At 33.4% G+C, this 19,823-nt stretch overlaps 1 protein-coding gene across 1 annotated transcript; it reads left to right on the forward strand.

The window, feature by feature from the left end:
* The first annotated feature begins 416 nt into the window (after positions 1 to 416).
* Positions 417 to 12,011, forward strand: blk (BLK proto-oncogene, Src family tyrosine kinase). The gene is made up of 15 exons (XM_082146862.1): positions 417 to 617; positions 972 to 1,013; positions 1,226 to 1,323; positions 1,410 to 1,503; positions 1,765 to 1,801; positions 2,080 to 2,173; positions 2,519 to 2,617; positions 3,483 to 3,586; positions 5,447 to 5,596; positions 5,987 to 6,139; positions 7,675 to 7,854; positions 7,953 to 8,029; positions 10,404 to 10,554; positions 10,904 to 11,035; positions 11,138 to 12,011. Exons 4-15 carry the CDS (start codon positions 1,411 to 1,413, stop codon positions 11,338 to 11,340), a joined length of 1,473 nt encoding a protein of 490 aa, XP_082002988.1. The 5' UTR covers positions 417 to 617; positions 972 to 1,013; positions 1,226 to 1,323; position 1,410; the 3' UTR covers positions 11,341 to 12,011.
* Positions 12,012 to 19,823: the final 7,812 nt, after the last annotated feature.

Here is a 19,823-nt window from a genome sequence, read left to right on the forward strand (position 1 = left end):
ACTTCACATAGTCTTACAGTTAGGCCTACATGTGGTTGAGCAAGATTTTTAATATTATGATCCATGCCTTTAAAACAGAAAACACAGCTTTCCAAATTCATTTAAATGATTTTCATAGAAAGCTTCATTCCTTTAAACGCATTTACATATTCGGAGCTGCTATTTCTGTATTTCTAAGAAATGCTCTGGCTTCCTTATTTACAAATAGTGTAATACTCATATCATGAATCTGTCTAACGTCTATCTGAGTGAAACAGAACTGAGGATGTTAAATTATGTAGTCGTCTGCAGCTTTAATGTCTGACATCACATGCTCATCATATGCATGCAAAGGCATTTGCCTTTTGTGAATTAGGCACTGACAGAGGAAAGGGAGGGAGGGGTATAAGCTAAATAAACACAACTACTGATCTCTATTTATCTCTTTCAACTAATGTGATCTCTCGGGGCACATGACGGGCCTCAAATGCAGATTGTGTGTGTGTGTGTGTGTGTGCGGTAGATGGTCTGACTGAGTATGTCTTTGTATGTGTCTGAAAGAGAGAAACACTCTTGATTTAGTTCAGAAATTAAGAATCTAAAGTTGGATTATTAAATATATTACAGGCCACAAAAATGTAAGTAAAACTATGTATTTTTTACTTTAAAATAATATTTTACTTTTAGATGTTGCTTTGACCATATAGTAGTAACATTTGGTTGTTTTTCTTTCTTTATAAACAATTGTTTTTTTTAAATGTTAATATTTTGACATTCAAGTATTGTTTAATTTGATACATAATATATGAGGATGCTTTTATCCAGTGACCATAATTCTTTTTAATGACTTCCGATTATCTGCAAACTATCAATATCATAACGTATTCAAATAGTTTTCTTTGATTTGGTTTAACCTACCAAGCTGTTAAACATGGTAAACACACACACACACACACACACACAAACTTTATCTTGTTTATCTTTTTCACTAGTTAATATTTTCGTCCTATGGAATCTGTTTTTATATCACAAGGGTAAGCAGTCACTCATTTCATATTTCATATGTTGGTTTATTATTTGTGTGATTGGTTTTAAGATTTGCACTTGTACTAGAGAACATCATGTGATCTATTTATTATACTAATGAAAACATTACTGGTTAGGTGTTTTAAAGACTAAAGCGTAAACCACCAAACTGTGGTGATATCATTATAAGTTTAATAAAATGTTTTCTTCTTTTCTTCAGCCCCCAGTATGATGCCTTTCTCGACCTTTCTGGATTTCTTCTGGACTATTACTGAACTCCGAGTAGAGAACTGCGGAGACTGACAGCGGCGAATATAGGTGTGATTGCAATTAACAAATCGATTCGTTTTTATAAAATAAGGTTAAATGAACACTGATTAAGATGATTACATTTTATTTTTAAGGATGGGTTGTGCTTGTAGTGACCAGAAACATGGCAAAGACTCAAAGAGTAAAGGGCATGAACATCATAATTCTTCAAATTCTAACGCATCTCATGTAAGTATTGCTTTTTTTATTTTTTTATTATGAATTTTAAAATTTTTCTTACTTTGCCCTTTGAGCTTTACAGTGAAAAACGTCAACTTTCTGTTTAGTCCTTTGCTTTTACTTTTGATCAGTGCTGATTCGATCTGTGTTATATTGCTTGAAAATTATGTTCAGTTTATATTATACTCAAATGTATACATTTCTATTACATGTTATCTTTTTAAATATAATTATCTCAGTCAATAAACAAATTAATAATTTGATTTACAGTTGTCAAGAGATCACAGGAAGCAAAGCAACAATCAAGGTAATACATATTAATTTGTAGTTGCGGAATATGGCATCAGGAGAGCGTTTTTCTTTGAACACTGATTATTCACTGATTAAAAATTATTTTGAATACATCATAGTCATAATGCTGCTTGACACAGATCTTGTGTTCAAACTAAAATGAATAAAACATTAAAGGCCAGAAACTGTCAATACATGTAATGGTATGCCATAGAGGGAAATGTTACAGATGGAAGAGATTTATTATGTGTTTCTTTGAATTGCATATTTTAACAGATTGAAATTTCTTTTCAGATGAAGACATTGTTATTGCTCAACATGACTTCCAGCCTGCTAGTGATACTGATCTTCAATTCAAAAAAGGGGACAGACTCAAGATTATTAAGGAGTGAGTAAACAATATGGATATTTTTTTGTAATATGAGAATACAATTAAATTCAGCTTCTAGTGTATTATAATAAGAGAAGATCTCCACTTGAAGAATCAGGTATTTAATTGTGCATAAATCCAAAGACTAAAATTCATTAACAATTCAATGAAGTGTGAATGGCATAGTGGGCAAATCCGTCAATCCGTTTTGCTCCCATTTTATCTCACGTTGTTCCAGGTGGATTATATTTGTATAATTGTTTAAATTGATAAATGCTAAACGTCAGCTAAAATAATATATAAACACAAAAGACAAGTTTAAAGAGCCAAGTGATTACTAGTAACTAATCCATGTTTTTTCAGGACTGGTGACTGGTGGTTGGCGAAGTCCTTGGTCACAGGTTATGAGGGATATATTCCAAGTTCATTCGTGGCAAGAGCACAAACATTGGAGGTGGAGAGGTAGGCAAAGATATAATTAATATCATGCATATATATTTAAGCAATATCCCATAGAGTGTTGTCTGTTGTTGTGAATATCAGCACTGCTGTATTTCATCCGTAGCCAAACTAACAGGGAGCGTTCTCTGAACTTTGGGTAACGTTCTGGCAAGGTTTTCTCAAAGTTATGAACAAACATTCTTCCAGTAGGCTAATGTTAATAGAACGTTCAGTCAAAGTTATCGGCTCTTTAATAAAAACATTATTAATACATGGTTCATGGAGCATATTTTTTTCCTGAAACGTTTTAGTTGGATGTTCGCATAACGTTTTTTAAATGTTACTTTTTGTTTCAGAACTTTCAAAGAATATTCAAAAGCAGGCCTAACGTTCCCATAATAGGACTATATTCACAAAATTATCAAATGGAATGTTCCCTTAACAACCCAGAAAAACATTTAAAAAAACATTTTAAAAAAATTTATGTTTTGAACTGTCAAGCAAAATTCAGAAAAAACGTTTTCATAACTTAATGGGAACATTGGCAAGGACGTCACTAGGCCACTTTTTAAGATGGGCTTGAGCCCCCCTAAATTTCTTCCCAGTCCCCCAAAACAATTTGTGATTAGCTCCAGAATCTGTACACAAATTCGTGATTTCCTCAGAAACAATATATTAAAAAAATGTTTTTATCATACCCTCATTGGGGTCTGAGCCCCCCTAATATTGAAACCCCAGATTTACCCCTGAACGCTGGCAAAATGATCTTTGTTAGCTGGGAGGCACCAAATCCATTCCACTGCTATGCTATTCAGAATAATATCAGGATTCTTGGAATGTCACTCGGAACTAGCTTTTGTATAATTGGTTCTGTTTTCTGTTCCAGGTGGTTTTTCAAGGACTTGAGTCGCAGAGACACAGAGCGTCTTCTGTTGGCGCCAGGAAACAAACCTGGTGCATTTCTTGTACGAGAAAGTGAAACAACCAAAGGTCAGATGCCAATAATCTTCAGTGTCCCATTAATGTTTTCACATAATCACTGAATAATTACATCATTTCACTACTTCTATATAGGCACAATGTAGTGCAGCAAGAACTGCGTATGGCATTAGTTAAATGTCTACCGTAAAAGAGAAATACTAAAGAAAACAAGTTATTGGTACAATATAATATTACTGTATTTTCGGTTGTCAAGGTTTTTGTTTTTACCTCAGACAAGTCAAACTAAATTAATATTTGAAGGAGCACTGGATCCACAGCCTCAAAACTTGATCAAATTTTTCATTGATAACGTGTGCATGCCTGAATTTTTCATCTGCTGCTCTTTTTCAAGTTCACATCATGCAAAGAAAGAGCAAATTAGAGTCAAACTATGTACTGAGATCTGCATGTGCTTTTTCTCAGAGCTTGATGGAAGATATTAATTCCCCTTTATTGTTTAATTTGTGTAGTTGTGGAGCAAGGGGAAGTGCAGAAACTAGTCTCCACTGGAATTTTCTTGTTTGTATGCAGATATAGTTCGATTTAAAAACTTTTCTGAGTAAATCTTGTAATGCACAATGTGGTGTGGTCCATAAGCATGAAACTCAGTACATTTGTTTAGTTTGTGTTTATATATACTGTATATTCTATCATTCAAAAGTTTGGGTAAATCTTTTTGGTAGGATTTGTTTATGCTTTTAAAAGAAGCTCACCAAGGCTGCATTTATTTGATCAAAAAGACAGTTAAAAAACAAACAAATAAAAATTAATTAGCAGTAATATTGCGAAATTTAAATATCTTTTAAAATGACATTTATTCATGAAGTTGAATTTTCAGCATCATTACTCCAGTCTTCAGTGTCACATGATCATTCAGAAATCATTCTAATATGCAGATTTGCTGCTCAAGTAACATTTATTATTATCATAAATGTTGAAAACAACATTTTTTAATGCTTAATATTTTTATGTAAACTGTGCTACATTTTTTCAGGGTTATTTGGTAAATAGAAAGTTAAAAAGTGTAAAACTTTAAAAAAAATGTAATGTATGTTTGCTGAATAAAAGTATTAATTTCTTTCACACACACACACACACACACACACACACACACACACACACACACACACACACACACACACACACACACACACACACACACACACACACACACACACACCCACACCCACACCCACACGCAAAAAAAAACCTTTTGAACATTAAGACACTGTACTTGAAGATTCATTAAAATATCAGTTAATTGTTTTTTTTAATTGCATAAGCTCTTTTTTAAGGTGCTATAAGCAAATGTCAGCAATTTCATTTTCTTCAGCCCTCCAAAGACATGTCAGGAAACCTGATGTGAAATCCTGAACATTCAGAATGATCAGTGTCTGAGTTCACATAAAGTTCGCTAATTTTGCTAAGTAAGACATGCTTCTGGATCAACATATTTTGCTGAAGAACATTCCTGTCTGAAAATGTTGTCCGATCCCTACCCCTAAACATAACTCTACACATAATTTATCCCTTATATCGGAGGGAAATGATAGGTGAATAACACAGATGTAGAAGCAGTAATTCCTGGTTGTAAGCCTAAACTTGACATAATAACTGTAAAATTGTCCCTCAAATCTGATTGGTTGATTGGAATGTTTTTCCAGGATCAACAAAGATGTTGGTCAAGGAACATGTTGTACTTGGTGAAATCAGGTTCACCCTGATTCAAATTTAATGCAGACTATTTCATTGCCTTCAAATCACATTTTTGAGTAGATTTTGGCTGGCTAAGGCGATCTTTATTAAAATAAGCACGGCGTAATGATCAGCCGTGTTATTTGACTGCTGTTTCTGAATGATCCTCCGCAGGTGCTTTCTCTCTGTCTTTAAGAGATTCCAACCCAGATCAAGGTGATGTGGTCAAGCACTATAAGATCCGAGCCCTTGATAATGGTGGCTACTACATCTCTCCCTCCATAACCTTTTCTTCTCTTCAAGATCTAGTCAAGTATTACTCCAGTAAGTACTCAGAGCAAGGATGTTGCTATACCAAGGACCCTTTCTGATTCATCTACTGTATGCTTTCTGTGGTTGTAGCTGTGAAAATGTGACAAACGGTTGCTTTAACCACCAGATAAATAGGTCAGCTTCAGTCTCAGTTTGTAGTCCACAATCTTGCCCCATTTTGGTTTGTTGTGTCTTTTTATTTAACTGTTTAAAAGCAACAAAATCATTTTTGCCCAATTTTTGGAGCATATCTTTTGGTTTTCTCCAGACAAAACCAGTAAGCATGGTTTAATTTCTGTCAGATAAGTAGATGCTAGTCTTAGCTTTAATTTGTGACTCTGCATTCTTACTCTCCTCTGAACATTCTTGTTCTTTCCCCAAACTTCTTTATCGAACCTATAGGGTCAGCGGATGGTTTGTGCCAGAGGCTGGGAAGTCCCTGTAAAACCATTGCCCCTCAGAGACCCTGGGATCAAGATGAGTGGGAGATTCCCAGAGATACTCTGAAGATGGTGAATAAACTTGGTGCCGGCCAGTTTGGAGAAGTGTGGATGGGTAAGAAGCAGAAGAAAGTTCAGTTACGCAATGTTGCCTTTGGGTAAAAAGGCAATTCTTACTTTCCCTTTGCAAGCACATGTTTCCAATAAGACGATGATTAAATTGATAATTATGAAGGAATAACTTTGATTAAACCGATTAAAATTTGGTCATACAACACCCTGGTAGTCAATTTAACAAAAAAATCTGGTAAGGTACAACATTTGGAGGACATGTATTTTTGCTCTGGAGAACTACCCGAATAAAAATATATAGAGTCATGTTATTTTGATTTAAAAGTTAATTCAGATAAAGTAGGAGCCGATTCTGTTTTTAGTATTCTGACATCATGCACAAGTCTTTGTGCAAGTCAATGTTGCAGTATCTTAAAATGACCAAATATTATTTTTCACAATTTAATTAAAGACTTAAGTTAATCAGACACTAAATTTAATACAAAATTTATTTTACAAAAAAAATGAAAATGCCATTGTATTCTCCTCACTTCAGAGTAAAATTGTAATTATACTGGCCTTGAATTTGTTTGTTCAAGAGCACGTGTTTGTGTTTCATGTGGCTTTGTGTGATACTGGCATATTTTAGCCACACAAATGATAAATTATGTGTACCTCACTGGGGCTTTTACTTTGACCACCAGGTTCAACATTAATCAGAAGTCTCAAAAACCTCTGACCCAATTTTCTCTACTGTATGTGCTTCTGCAAATCTTCAAAACATGAATTTTCTTTTAATCTTTCTTTAATTCTTTAAATGTTCTTATACCTTTATTTGCCATAACACTTGTTTTCGCACAATATATCTTTTTAATTTTTTGTGTTATTTATTTTTTGTATTTGTATTTAATTTATGTAACGATATTTAGTGAGGTTTGTGCCCAAAACAAGAACAAACTGATTGAAAACTGGGTGAGAAAAATAAATGTACAGTATGATATATTCTCAGAAAACAAGCATTAAAGGGATAGATTACCCAAAAAAAGAAAATTGTGACATAATTTACTCACCCTCAAGTTGTTCTAAACCTATATGAGTTCCTGTCTTGTGTTGAACACGAAAGAAAATATTTTGAAGAATGTTTGTAACCAAACCGTTTCTGGACCCCATTGACTTCCATAGTATTTTTTTTTTTTTTTTATACTATGGAAGTCAGTGGGGTCCAGAAACTGTTTAGTTACAGACATTCTTCAAAATATCTTCTTTTGTGTTCAGCAGAAGAAAGAAACTCATACAGGTTTGGAAGTGTAAGTAAATGATGACACAATTTTCATTTTTGAGTGAATATCTTTGACAATTGTGTTTCTCAAGTAAATTGATCTTTTTTTTGTGATGTTTACATATATATTCTGATTATTATTTTTTACAGCATATCTGATAATTAATTATTGATTCTAGGCCCTTTCTCAAGAATCGAACCATAAATCTGTAGTATTATCTGTCATGAAAAAAGTGTTTATTGAGCTGCCGTAGATCGATGTGGTTTTCTGTGCAAGTTTATTTAATAAACCTGTGTTTGCCTGTGGCTCTTGTTTGTAGGGTTTTACAAAAACAACCAGAAAGTCGCCATCAAGACTTTGAAGGAAGGCACCATGGAGCCAGAGGCCTTCCTACAGGAGGCGAATCTGATGAAGCAGCTCCAGCATGAGAGACTGGTCAAATTGCACGCTGTAGTCACCAAGGAGCCCATCTTCATTGTCACAGAATACATGGCTAATGGTTAGTATTAACACAGCATTATTAGTTCTAATTTATTTTATTTTATTAAATTATGTTGTGACTGTCCAAACCATACAATTGTTCTTGTTTTATTCCAGGAAGCTTGTTAGACTTTCTGAAGACAGATGATGGCCATAAATTAAAACTTCCCAAGCTGATTGATATGGCTGCTCAAGTAAGAATAATTTAATTTTATGATTTCCCTTGATTGTCTTCATTGCTTAGTAGCAATTAATTGATATTTCTCTTGCAATGTACAGTAGTGGTCAAAAGTGATCTCTGGTGTAAGAAAACTGACATCTTTACCATATATTCCAATGTTATTAAAATGTTTTTAAGCATATTGCGTGGTTGTGCTTAAAGTGGATTGTTTAATTTGTAATAAGACAATGAAATATGGCAATTTGTGCGGACATAATTTTTGGCCAGGCTGTCTTACAAAGAAATTATGAATACATGCAAAAACAATAGAGAAGCAATGAAATATTAATAACTGGAAATATTATAGATTACAATTTTTGCCTTTTCCTGTGAGCTTTTTGTTTTATGGACTTTAAAAAAAAATCTGTAGCTATAGTTTGGCTATTTTTCCCAAATATTTTTTTTAGAGAAATACCTTGTAAATACAGCATATATATCTATATATCTATATCTATATATACTATTAAACTATCAAAATATGAGAAAAATAAAAATAAAATAATAATAATTTAAAAAAAGATTAATATATATATATATATATATATATATATTAATCTTTTTTTAAATTATTGTTATTTTATTTTTATTTTTCTCATATTTTGATAGTTTAATAGTACATATGAACATATGTACATATGAAAGCGCTATATAAATGCCCGATTCTATTCTATTCTATTCTATAATAAAACGCATTGACAGGCGACAATAAGCCTTTCTTAAATGTGATGTAGAAAACAGATGCATGCATGGGAAACAAACTCATAATTTGATGGTATCAGTTACCAAAATATACTATAAATAAAGCCACAGGAACAAAAAAAATGCTGCCTTAACCCCTTCCTCATCACCCCCAATTTTAGCAAGTGCTGCATACATGACATACCCAAAATAAAAAGGTTACTGCTCATAAGTAATTCTGAATAGAAACATAACACACATACATTTAGAAAGCCAACCCTTGAGAGTTTATAGTTCAAGACTCAAAATTAACCAGACTGTTATTAATATTGAGATATATAAGCTCAAACATATTTTGAACTACAATAATCCGGGATCACCAGTGATCCCTGACGGGAAAGTGGTAAAAAAGGCAAATTTCATATATTCCTGACATTTTGAGGGTTTATTCAAACTTGTAGGGTCACTAAAAACAAAGACCCCTTCTGGAAATCAGTTTTGGCCACTACTGTAGATCTGAAACTTTGTGGAACAGGACACATTTTAACGCAGTGCGTGGAAATCTGCACACCTACTGTACAATTTCAACTTCTGTAACTATTTTAAGAACTGTTTTGCACTCTCAGGGACATGTAGAGGAAATGGTCTTTGGTTTAGACACATGGTCTGAACATTTTTAGATCTGAACACTTCTAACAACCGCCACAAATTTAGATTAATATCTTCTGTACAGGATATTACGTACATTTTTCCATCGACCTGAAGCCCCTACCATGCGTGACTGTGATCTCGCTCTCTATGCAAAAGCAACTTCCTGTTAGAGACCACTTTGTTCATGCTGTCTGTTTTTTATGGTCTGCATTGCAAATATAAATGCAAAATGCTAATGCTTTATGTATATGTTCGCAAAACAAAGCCACTTTAAGGTTAATTTTGAGTTCAAAACTTCTAGAATTTTGAACTGAATTCGACCTAAAAATCCTATGTACACAGTAAAAAAAAAGTTGGTGCCTGAAGTACTATCAACTTGGATGTTTAAGTCATTTCAATTTACATCTACTTTTAGTTAAGGCAATGTAAAAACATATGTTGTAATTTTTTTTTTTACAGAGTAGATGAATTTGTGATAACACTTTATTTGACAGTGTCAATGTTACACATCGTACATGTGCTTCCTAGTAATAACATTATGTAATAATATATAGTGTCATTGTTACAGTGTAATTATATATTTAAGTACTGAGTAATATTAATTAAGTGCATGTACTTACTATAGAGTTAGGGTAGGATTAGGGTTTGGTTGAGGGTTAGTTGCATGTAATTATGCATAATTAACTGTTAATACTATTGTAAGTACATGTAACATATGTAACAAGGACACTGTAAAATAAAGTGTTACCCATAATTACAATTAACCAAACCTAAACAAAAATATTTGGGTTGATTTTAATAATATCATAGCCAACAAAACTTTACTGCAGATAGTTTTTAATTAGCTATTAAATTAGCATCTAGTTGTGTAATTGTGTTTTGAGCTTACAAATGAACCACAATCCCACATACAATATAGCCTATATTATATTTAACCTAAAAAAAAAAATGTTTTAGTGGTAAAATGTTACAGTATTGTTATCCACTTCACTGCACACTTAACTCTCTTTATGTAACAGATTGCAGAAGGCATGGCTTACATCGAGAAGAAAAACTACATTCACAGAGATCTGCGTGCCGCTAATATTCTCGTCTCTGAGACCCTGCACTGTAAAATAGCAGACTTTGGCCTTGCCAGGATCATAGAAACTGAATACACTGCACAAGAAGGTCAGTTCACTAGTTTATTCCCACAATGCAGTGCTTTTTCCACTGCAACAAATTAATTGGCACCAGTCATTGTTGACATTTGATTTCTAATACGATTAACTGACATATCTGACCTTTTAAGGTTGGGTACGAGCTACTGACGTTCAAAAATAGCATCTTTCCATGTTGAAGTTTGCCACTTTAACCACTTTAAGGCAGATTTTTTTGTCCTTGTAGCTTTATTTATAGTCATTTTTGGTAACTGATACCATCAAATTATGAGTTAGTTTTCCATGCATGCATCTCTGTTCCACATCACATTTATGAAAGGCTTATTGTCGCCTGTCAATGTGTCTTATTTACCGATCAGGTGCGAAGTTCCCTATTAAGTGGACGGCCCCTGAGGCCATCAACTTTGGTACTTTCACCATCAAGTCAGACGTCTGGTCCTTTGGAGTTCTTTTGACAGAGATTGTCACATATGGCAGAGTACCGTATCCAGGTAATGGGTTTTTCTCTCAAGGGTTTCGCTTCCCATCAAGAACTGTGTAGGATAGATGGGTAGATCTCTAACAATCTGGCTGTGCTTTCCACACAATTTCAGGTATGACGAATCCGGAGGTGATCCGTAACCTTGACAAGAGCTACAGAATGCCGTGTCCTGATGGATGTCCAGAAGAGCTCTATGACATCATGCTGAATTGCTGGAAGGAAAGGCCAGAGGACAGGCCCACTTTTGACCACCTACAAGACACACTCAATGACTTTTTCATTGCTACTGAGGGCCAGTACGAGATGCAACCATAGCCTCCATTCTGAAATATGAATGAATAGATGAACTGAAAAGTGGATAAATGAAAAGGGGGTACAAAAAAACACATGAAAGGAATGAAAGGATGGACTAAACACCGGACCAAACAATGGATTATGGGGAATATACTAGAACAACAACAAGATTGCGTCCTTGTATATCTGTAAATGTTTGTTTTTTTACACTTATGTCACTGTTGTCAAGGTTTAGTGTATTTCTAAGATTTGTTTTTTGGCTGTCTTATGGTATTTTTTAAGTCACCTTGAAATCAAAATGGACAAATCTTTTTTTTTATTTTTTTTATATTGCAGTATTTATTATAAATGATTTATCCGTGCACATATTTTCTTTTTGTAAATTCATGTGTGTATTCAGAATAACTTCCCCTCCCTCTTGCAACAACTTTTCTTCTCTGTTTACTGGCATAAGGGCGGGGCAACCTGTCACTCACATGACATAAGAGAAATAGCAAACCACAACCATCCTACGATCCGATCAATTCATGTTGAACAAAATCAAGTCCCTTTCTACATTTGTTTTTTGTTCAAGAAGTCGTTTCACTCGGATATACGTCACAATGGAGAAGAAAAAACTATCGCAACTTCCATTTCATGCCGATTTTAAAAGAGAAGTGTGTACCTTTTCTCAATAAAAATACTTTCTCCTATCACAATTTAATATATAAACAACTGTAAGTAAGCCATTTGTTTGATTCCACCCAAAAATATGAACACAGTGGCTCTGTGGTTTGTTTGAGCCCAACACACCATCACTGGCTCAACCAATGCATGAGATTGGGGCGGAGCTATCTGTTTATCCAATCAGTTCGAAGACAGGGTGAGAAATGCTAGTTTCACGAAAATTAAACACTTAAGCTTTAAAACTCTCTGATAAAGCTTTTGGAAAATTCTGAATTATGACACATTTGTTTTTAACAGCCACACTGTAAAAAGTTGAACTATTATTTACTCAATTTTTTTGGTGAAAAAAAAATTGAGTACATTTTAAAGCTGTGAAATCAATTAAATATACTGTATGAATTGAGTAAATGCAAGTAAAAAAGTTAAGTAAATCTGAGTAACTGCATCTGGTACATTAACAAATAAAATTGAGTAGAAATAATTTAACATTTAAACATTTAAAAAACAATATTTATGAGTAATATTAACTGTTATGAGTAATATTAACTTTTTTATTTTCTCTAAACCTTTGTAAAATAGTAGCCTATTCCATTCAACCACCAGTATACATGACATTGGCCTTTATTGTCGATGAGTACAGCAATACAGCACATTTTACACTGTTTTTAACATGTATACAATATTGCCTACATTTAAACTCATTTAACAAACATTTTAGAAGTAAAAATGAAACATTGAAACATTCAGGTAGCCTAATTCAAATTGTAATCAACCAGTCTGTTATCCAATATCCACCGGATCAGCGCTGGTTCTCGTGCCGGAGATGGACGGTGAACTTCGAACTTTAGACCGCCGTCCTGCGTTTCACTCACAGCCCAAAGATACCTGCTCCATAGGTAACTCCCTATTTTTTACAGTCTATGGTAACTCCATAACCTGTCAATAAACAAAAAGTGACAGTTCTGAGGACATTTTATCATCCAAATTAATTATATTCATTATCATTAGGAATAAAGTCATGTGTTTATGCAAGGCTTTTCAATCACGCGAAAAGTCAGGCGCGACTCTCGTTTAGGTGTCGAATTACGCCTCTGTATGTTTTGCATTAAATAAAACGATTTAAAGCACAGTAATGATTTTATAGATCAAATAAAACATACACAAACCTGAATTTCACAGAGGAAATGCACCAATTCTGGACGCTGTACTGAAACTTACTCAATTTCTTAAGAGTGTTAAATATATTAATAATATTGATTTGAATTAAGTAATATTTTTGTTTCTTGAAACAGATCAGTTTAATTCAAAATTCTCAAATATTTTTATAGAAATTTCACAAATATATTAAGTGTATTATAAAGAAATAATTAGTTAGTCAAATACTAAATCATTTTATTGAAAAAAACTTAAATATATCTGTAAATTTTAGATACAATTAACTGTTGGATTTTTACTAAATTATTTTGATATGTTTAACTCAAACAATCAAGTAAACAATATTCAGAGATTTTATTAAGTTAATAAAGTTAAATATTTCTGTAATATTTATTACTAAGCCACAGAATTATTTTTTAGAGTGCAGTAAACAAGATCTTCTTATATCTTATGCTGAAGTTTCAGTCAAATCATGCACATACCTATGAACTCTGAACTGATGTGGATGTGTTTTAAATAAACTGACTACAGGAAACCATAAAATGAACATAGTCATTATAGGACTTCCTCCTGAGATAACAGACTGTGAATGTTCCGTTAATCAGGAATAGATTAAAAAGTTTGTGATTATCTGATCATATACACTACTGTTTAAAAGTTTGGGGGTGACAATTTTTTGTTAAATTTTTTAAAAATCTTTTTTGAAAAACTCTGATGTTCACCAAGGCTGTATTTATTTGATCAAATATATAGAGTAAAAGCAGTAATATTGTGAAATAGTACACAATTTCAAATAACGGTTTTCCATTTTAATATATTTTAAAAGGACATTTATTTTTCAGCATCATTACTCCAGTCTTCAGTGTCACATGATCATTCAGAAATTATTCTAATATGCTAATTAAAATGTTTGGAAACATTATACATGATAAATGTGTTTACTGTCACTTTTGAACATTTTAATGCATCATTGCAGAATAAAAGTATTGATTTCTTCCAAAATAAAATAAAATAAAATAAAATAAAATAAAATATTACTGACTCCAAACTTTTGAACAGTAGTGTAGCATTAGTATGATAATCATATAATGAAAATATGTTCATCCTTAGGAAAAATAGTACATAATATCCAAATAGTTCTGCAAAGCTATTAAGAAGAGCCTATTTTTTTTTCTTCAAAATGTTCACTTAAAAGAAGGTGCAATCATAAACTTAACTGATATTTTAAATAGTATACTGTTCATTTAAAAATCTTTGGAGCACGGTTCTCCTATTTCACAGTGTAAATCTCTGTTGCTCAGATGAATATGAGAAATGCCCAGCATTCATACAGCACTTCTCCCTGCCTTAAACTCACCCCTGGGGCTTTTATATGTTTAGAGATAACTGAGTGAGAATGCAACCAACACCCAAGAGCTGCTCCTGTGGTTTCCTGCCTGCCAGTCTGCAGCTGAAACAGGAAGCATTGAGTCAGCATTCCTCTCACGAAAAGCACTCAATGGCTCGGAATTCCAAACACGCTGCAGAAGTTTTTCCCAGCATTCATGCAAAATCAAAGGTGGCCAGTTAAGCAAAATATTTCTGGGAAGTGCATGCTGAAAACTTTTGAGTAATGCTCTCAAGCTGTGTTAATGACAAACTTCCGCAACTTGATATCTGTTCATATACTAAGTAGCATTGCTTTAATGGAATGATCATATTTAACAGAGGCTGATAAATGACTTGCCTCTTCAGTTACGTTAAGGCTATGTTGACTGTAACAGTGGTTATGAATCATTATCCAGAGCGCATTTACAGTCATACTTTTTTAATGAGGTCATTATCTAGTTTTTTACTGCAATATTAGATGGATGCATCATTAGATTTGTGAAATGCATATGAATATATGAGTGTTTTTTTTATATAAATAAGACAAATAAGAGGATTAGACTTGGAGTCAGCAGGCTCTCTGTGTTTGCCAGCTCCCTCCCAAAGCAGTGTGATTTACGTATGGAAGACCAATTATTCTAATGCATCATCACAAATTGCTTCTCTGCAAAAACGTCAACCCATTATAAAGATTACAGAAGGTTTTCTCTGAAAAATACAATGAGCACCTGCACCTCTTTGATTTAAACATCTAGTTTGGCCATGCTCCAACAGCTAGGCTGCAAAAATATATTATGGTTCCATTTACTTTACATTATCTCCTGGCAGAAGCAAACTGTCTGATATTGAATCTTTAAAAAAATCTTTAAAAAAAAAAAGAAGAAAAAAGCCTATGAATATTATAAAACTGTCAAATCGATTTGATTATCAGTGGCATGCACTTTTAGCAAGGATCAGTTACAAATGAATTAATTTGAAACACAGCTTTATAGTGTGCTGAATTCACCCTGCTTTGAACGTTTTGATAATGTAGTAAAATAATAAATACAATTAAAATGACATGTTTTTAAAAAATGTATTTAAAAAGTTTGAAGGAGGGTGATTATATTTAACTTAAACTAAAACCATACAAATTTAAGGTACACTAAAATTAGTTTTGTTGAAAATAAAAGTCAATAAAACTATAAAAATGACTAAATTACTTAGAATGTAACAAAATTAAAGTCAAATGAATTCAAAATATATATAAAAAAATCCTATAATAGTATCTCAATGATACTAAAATAGTCGTTTGAAGGCTATAGACCTTTCAGACTGGCATCCTAAAGAACTGTGCTGATTTTAGTCATTTTGAAAGCTTTTGCATTGAGTATGTCATTGGAATTCTATTGGATTTTGGGTATTTTTGAAGTCTGAATTAGAAAAGATATAATAACCTCAGTCAGAAAAGGCTTAGTTCCAGCTTTTTGATGGCTGGCCTGGAACTTGAAATGATGAGTAATAAATGAAGTTGATGCACACGTTTCCTCTTTCAGTCTGTCTCAGACATTTCCACTAGGGGTAGTCAAGCACAAGAATGATTTTGTGTTAGCATTGAACATCTGTAGACTGTAGCCTCTGATAATGTGCCAGATCACATTATTTGACGACATCATTTATATATCTCTGGTCAAACGCTGCACTTTTCTTTTGAAACTTGCTTGATAAATCATCTGCCAGACAGTGAGCCTCAATATCTCTTAATTGAATACTGACACAGACTGTCTGAGGCAAAACTAACAGTCAGCTCTTCAATTGTCTCTTTCACTCAGACCTCATTAGCCTATATCTATATAACAATATTCTCATGTACCCCATGGTGGCATGTACTGTGTAATGTGTTCTTTAAGAAATTTCACCCTCTCCCATTTCACAATATTCTTCAAGACAAACAATGTAAATTCTGTCATCTTTTTTTCACCCTCATGTCGTTCCGAATCCATGTGATATTCTTTCTTCTGTAGAAAATTTATTTTAGACGAAGGCGAATTTGAAACTAAAGCTTTCAAGCTTAAAAAAATAAAATAAAAATCAATAGCCCCATAAAAGTCTTCTGAAGCCATAATAAGATAGCTTTGTTTGAAGAACTAAGCAATATTTTGGTTTTATAATAATTTATAAACTGTTATTCAATGATAATCTTCACTACTGGTTATTGAATTATTGAGTTGAATCAGAGTCAGTCCGATTCGTGCTCGAATGGTCTGTGAAATGGATCAACCGATTCATTGAAAAGATTCAAACATCGTTACTTCTCCCTTCCTTGTGAAGTGGGGGCAATAAGGGTTAAGATGTCATCTTCAGTTTGTCACACAAATGTATCATACTTTAGAAGACTTACAACGCATCATGGACCAACTTTATGACACATGTTCATATTTTTAGAAGCTTGGAAGTTGGAACGCTCCAGTCCTCATTAATTATAACTGTAGTGAAACAACAACAGCTCGTTATTCAACACGTCATATGATTACTGAGGGTGAGTATAACATTTTTCATTTTTAGGTTGACTATCCCTATTATCTCTGTATCAAACACGTGCAGCTCAAGGCTTGTGGTCTGTCTGTGAACTTGAGTCAACATTTTGCTCCACAATTCTTTGCCTGTTCTGTTAAAGTTCACTTCAGGGCCTCTGACTTCCCTGCAGTGCCTTACAAACAGAAATACTCTTATATCATGACTCTACTGTATATAACATTGTCTAAATGACTAACATGCAGGGTAGTCGAGGTCATTGAGAACAACAAAACAAAAAGATACGGGCAGACATGTTTTACACAAATGAACAGGGACTGTAGCAGCAACATCAAAAAAGGGTCTTTTGTTACATGAGTTTGAGTAACCTCTGTCCTTAGGCTGACTTTGCACACCCCGATCGAAGACCAAAATATTCCCCTCACAGTCACTCCCTCCTTCCTGTACTCAGTGGAAAGAGAGTGTTATGAATACAAAACAGTAAGGAAGTAATGAGGAATAAAATCTGATTTTTTTTTTTGTCCCATTCTAAAAATGCATCCAGGTGGGTATTCTCCTCTTGCCTACAAGAAACCTGACTAAACTGACCAAACGCTGCCTTTGTTTCATGACTAATACAGTGCCTTGCAAAAGTACCCATTTTAGCGTGTCATTTCCTGAATAACACATCTTGCAAATTACCTTCATAATTTTGGCCTTCACATTAAGAATGTTCTGGTGTGGTTTTCCCCCAATGTGTAGAACGGTTGCATATTGAAAAGGAAACTTCAACATGAAATCAAAAATGACGCAATTTCATTTCTTTGTGCACATTTATGATCTTTGACAATTCACTCCTAATTTTTGTCCTCAATGAACAAAATTATCTTTCACTCTGAAATATATTCGATAGGGAAAATGGGTTTGCGAACAGCTTTTTATGTTGATTTTAAAACTCAGAAAATATTCAGGCATGAATGGTGCTCGCGCAGGTGATGCAGGTTCAAATCAGGCCTGCAACGTGTCCGATTCCCCACCTCTTTTTGTGGTTTCCTTTTCAATAAATTCATTCCTTTCTAATAGATTAATTTTAGTCAAGTAAGATTGCAGAGAAGTTCCTGATTTGTAATTCAATTAAAATGAGAGACTTTTAAATATACACAACACTGCAGATCCCTAGAGCGTAAACTATTGCAGAGTCAGGACAGTGGATGACTATATCAATCTATAGGAGAAACATCCTCGCATAAATATTAATGTTTCTGTGACCTAGAATACTGTCCTTTGTGGTGATGGAACTGGCCATGGTCTCTCTCTCCCTCTCGCAGAAACAATTAGAAAGCTCTAGAGAGCCTGTTGCAGCAAAAATCAATAGCTGTACGTGCTTATTCTTTTATGTTTACCAAACAAATACAGAAGAATGTTGTGAAGCATTTCTTTCATGGTGGGAATTTACTTTCTCAATTCCATTGATTTTGGAAACATTTTAATTTTGAACTAAAAGCAACTTGAAATAGCATTTCTACAGCTTTTCATTGTACATTCATCTTCAGTTCTATATCCCACAGCCTAAAAGAAAATCAGACTGTAATGCACTTTACCTGGCTAGTATAATAATAATTTATAATGATGAGACGGTCACTGCTTTTGCTATTCCCTCTGGTTTAAAGTACAAAAATAATGCATTATTTGTCATAAAGCTATTTCAAGACTAACCTGATTGGAATCTTACTTTATCGTGTTATTGAAAAAGCTATTGTTTATTTACTATAATTTGTACCTCAAATAAACTCCAGTAAACAATGTAGATTTATTATTCTCTCCACAAAGCACTTATAATTTATGAATAAAACAAAAACAACATAATTACACTGCACTGCTAACAGTCGTTTGTCCTTGTTGATATATTTAGGTTCATTTGTGTACGTAATATGCAATTTGGAAAGTGAAGGCTTGTATATGTTGGAGACACACATCCAACTCTTAGGTGAGTCCATTACAAATGCAGAATGCCATCCAATTCTGCATTTACTAATTCATTTCTATCTTTTGAAGTAATGCCATGAAATGTGCTTTTCCAAGTGTTTCACAATTGTAGAGAAAATCAGCTTCTCTGATTATTCTTACTTCTATTATTACCTCAATCATCCAAATCATTCTATAAAATGTTCCGGTAAAGCATATTTCAAAGAGCCTGTGGAATATGAGTGTGGAAAATAGATAGATAGATAGATAGATAGATAGATAGATAGATAGATAGATAGATAGATAAAAAGAAACCACATACAGTTTGAAATGTATCCCCTGTTGTGCCTTTGAAAAGAGACAAATTACTTACAGTATGATAACAGTTTTCTGCTCCACAGGTGTCTAAAGGACATTAAAGACCTTCATTCCATTTAAGGACCTGCAATCTGCCTTTAAAAGCACAGCAGAACATTGTAAAATATTCTTAGAATAATATCAAAGCAGTCTTGTAAAATTATCTCTAAATGTACTTAATGTGAAGGCTATGCATTAAAATCACTGCAAAATATTCAGTTGCAATTGTAGCCTTCTGAATAGCGAATAATATGCCATTTTTCCAAATCCATACTTTTTCTGTGACTTATTTTTATTTATTGTTTTTGGAAACCTTTTCATAGAAACTACATGCGTGCGCATTCATAACTGCACAAAGAAAGACTATTGCATTCAACCAAATACACTATGTTCGATTCTACCATTGCACCTATACAGCCATATCAGACTGTGTCACATGAATGAGTTATGACTTATCATTTATAGAGAACGTGATTGGATTGATAGTCGGATAGCTGATA

This window comes from Leuciscus leuciscus (genome assembly GCF_965113295.1).
Source record: "Leuciscus leuciscus genome assembly, chromosome: 19".
In the NCBI taxonomy this organism is placed as follows: domain Eukaryota; kingdom Metazoa; phylum Chordata; class Actinopteri; order Cypriniformes; family Leuciscidae; genus Leuciscus; species Leuciscus leuciscus.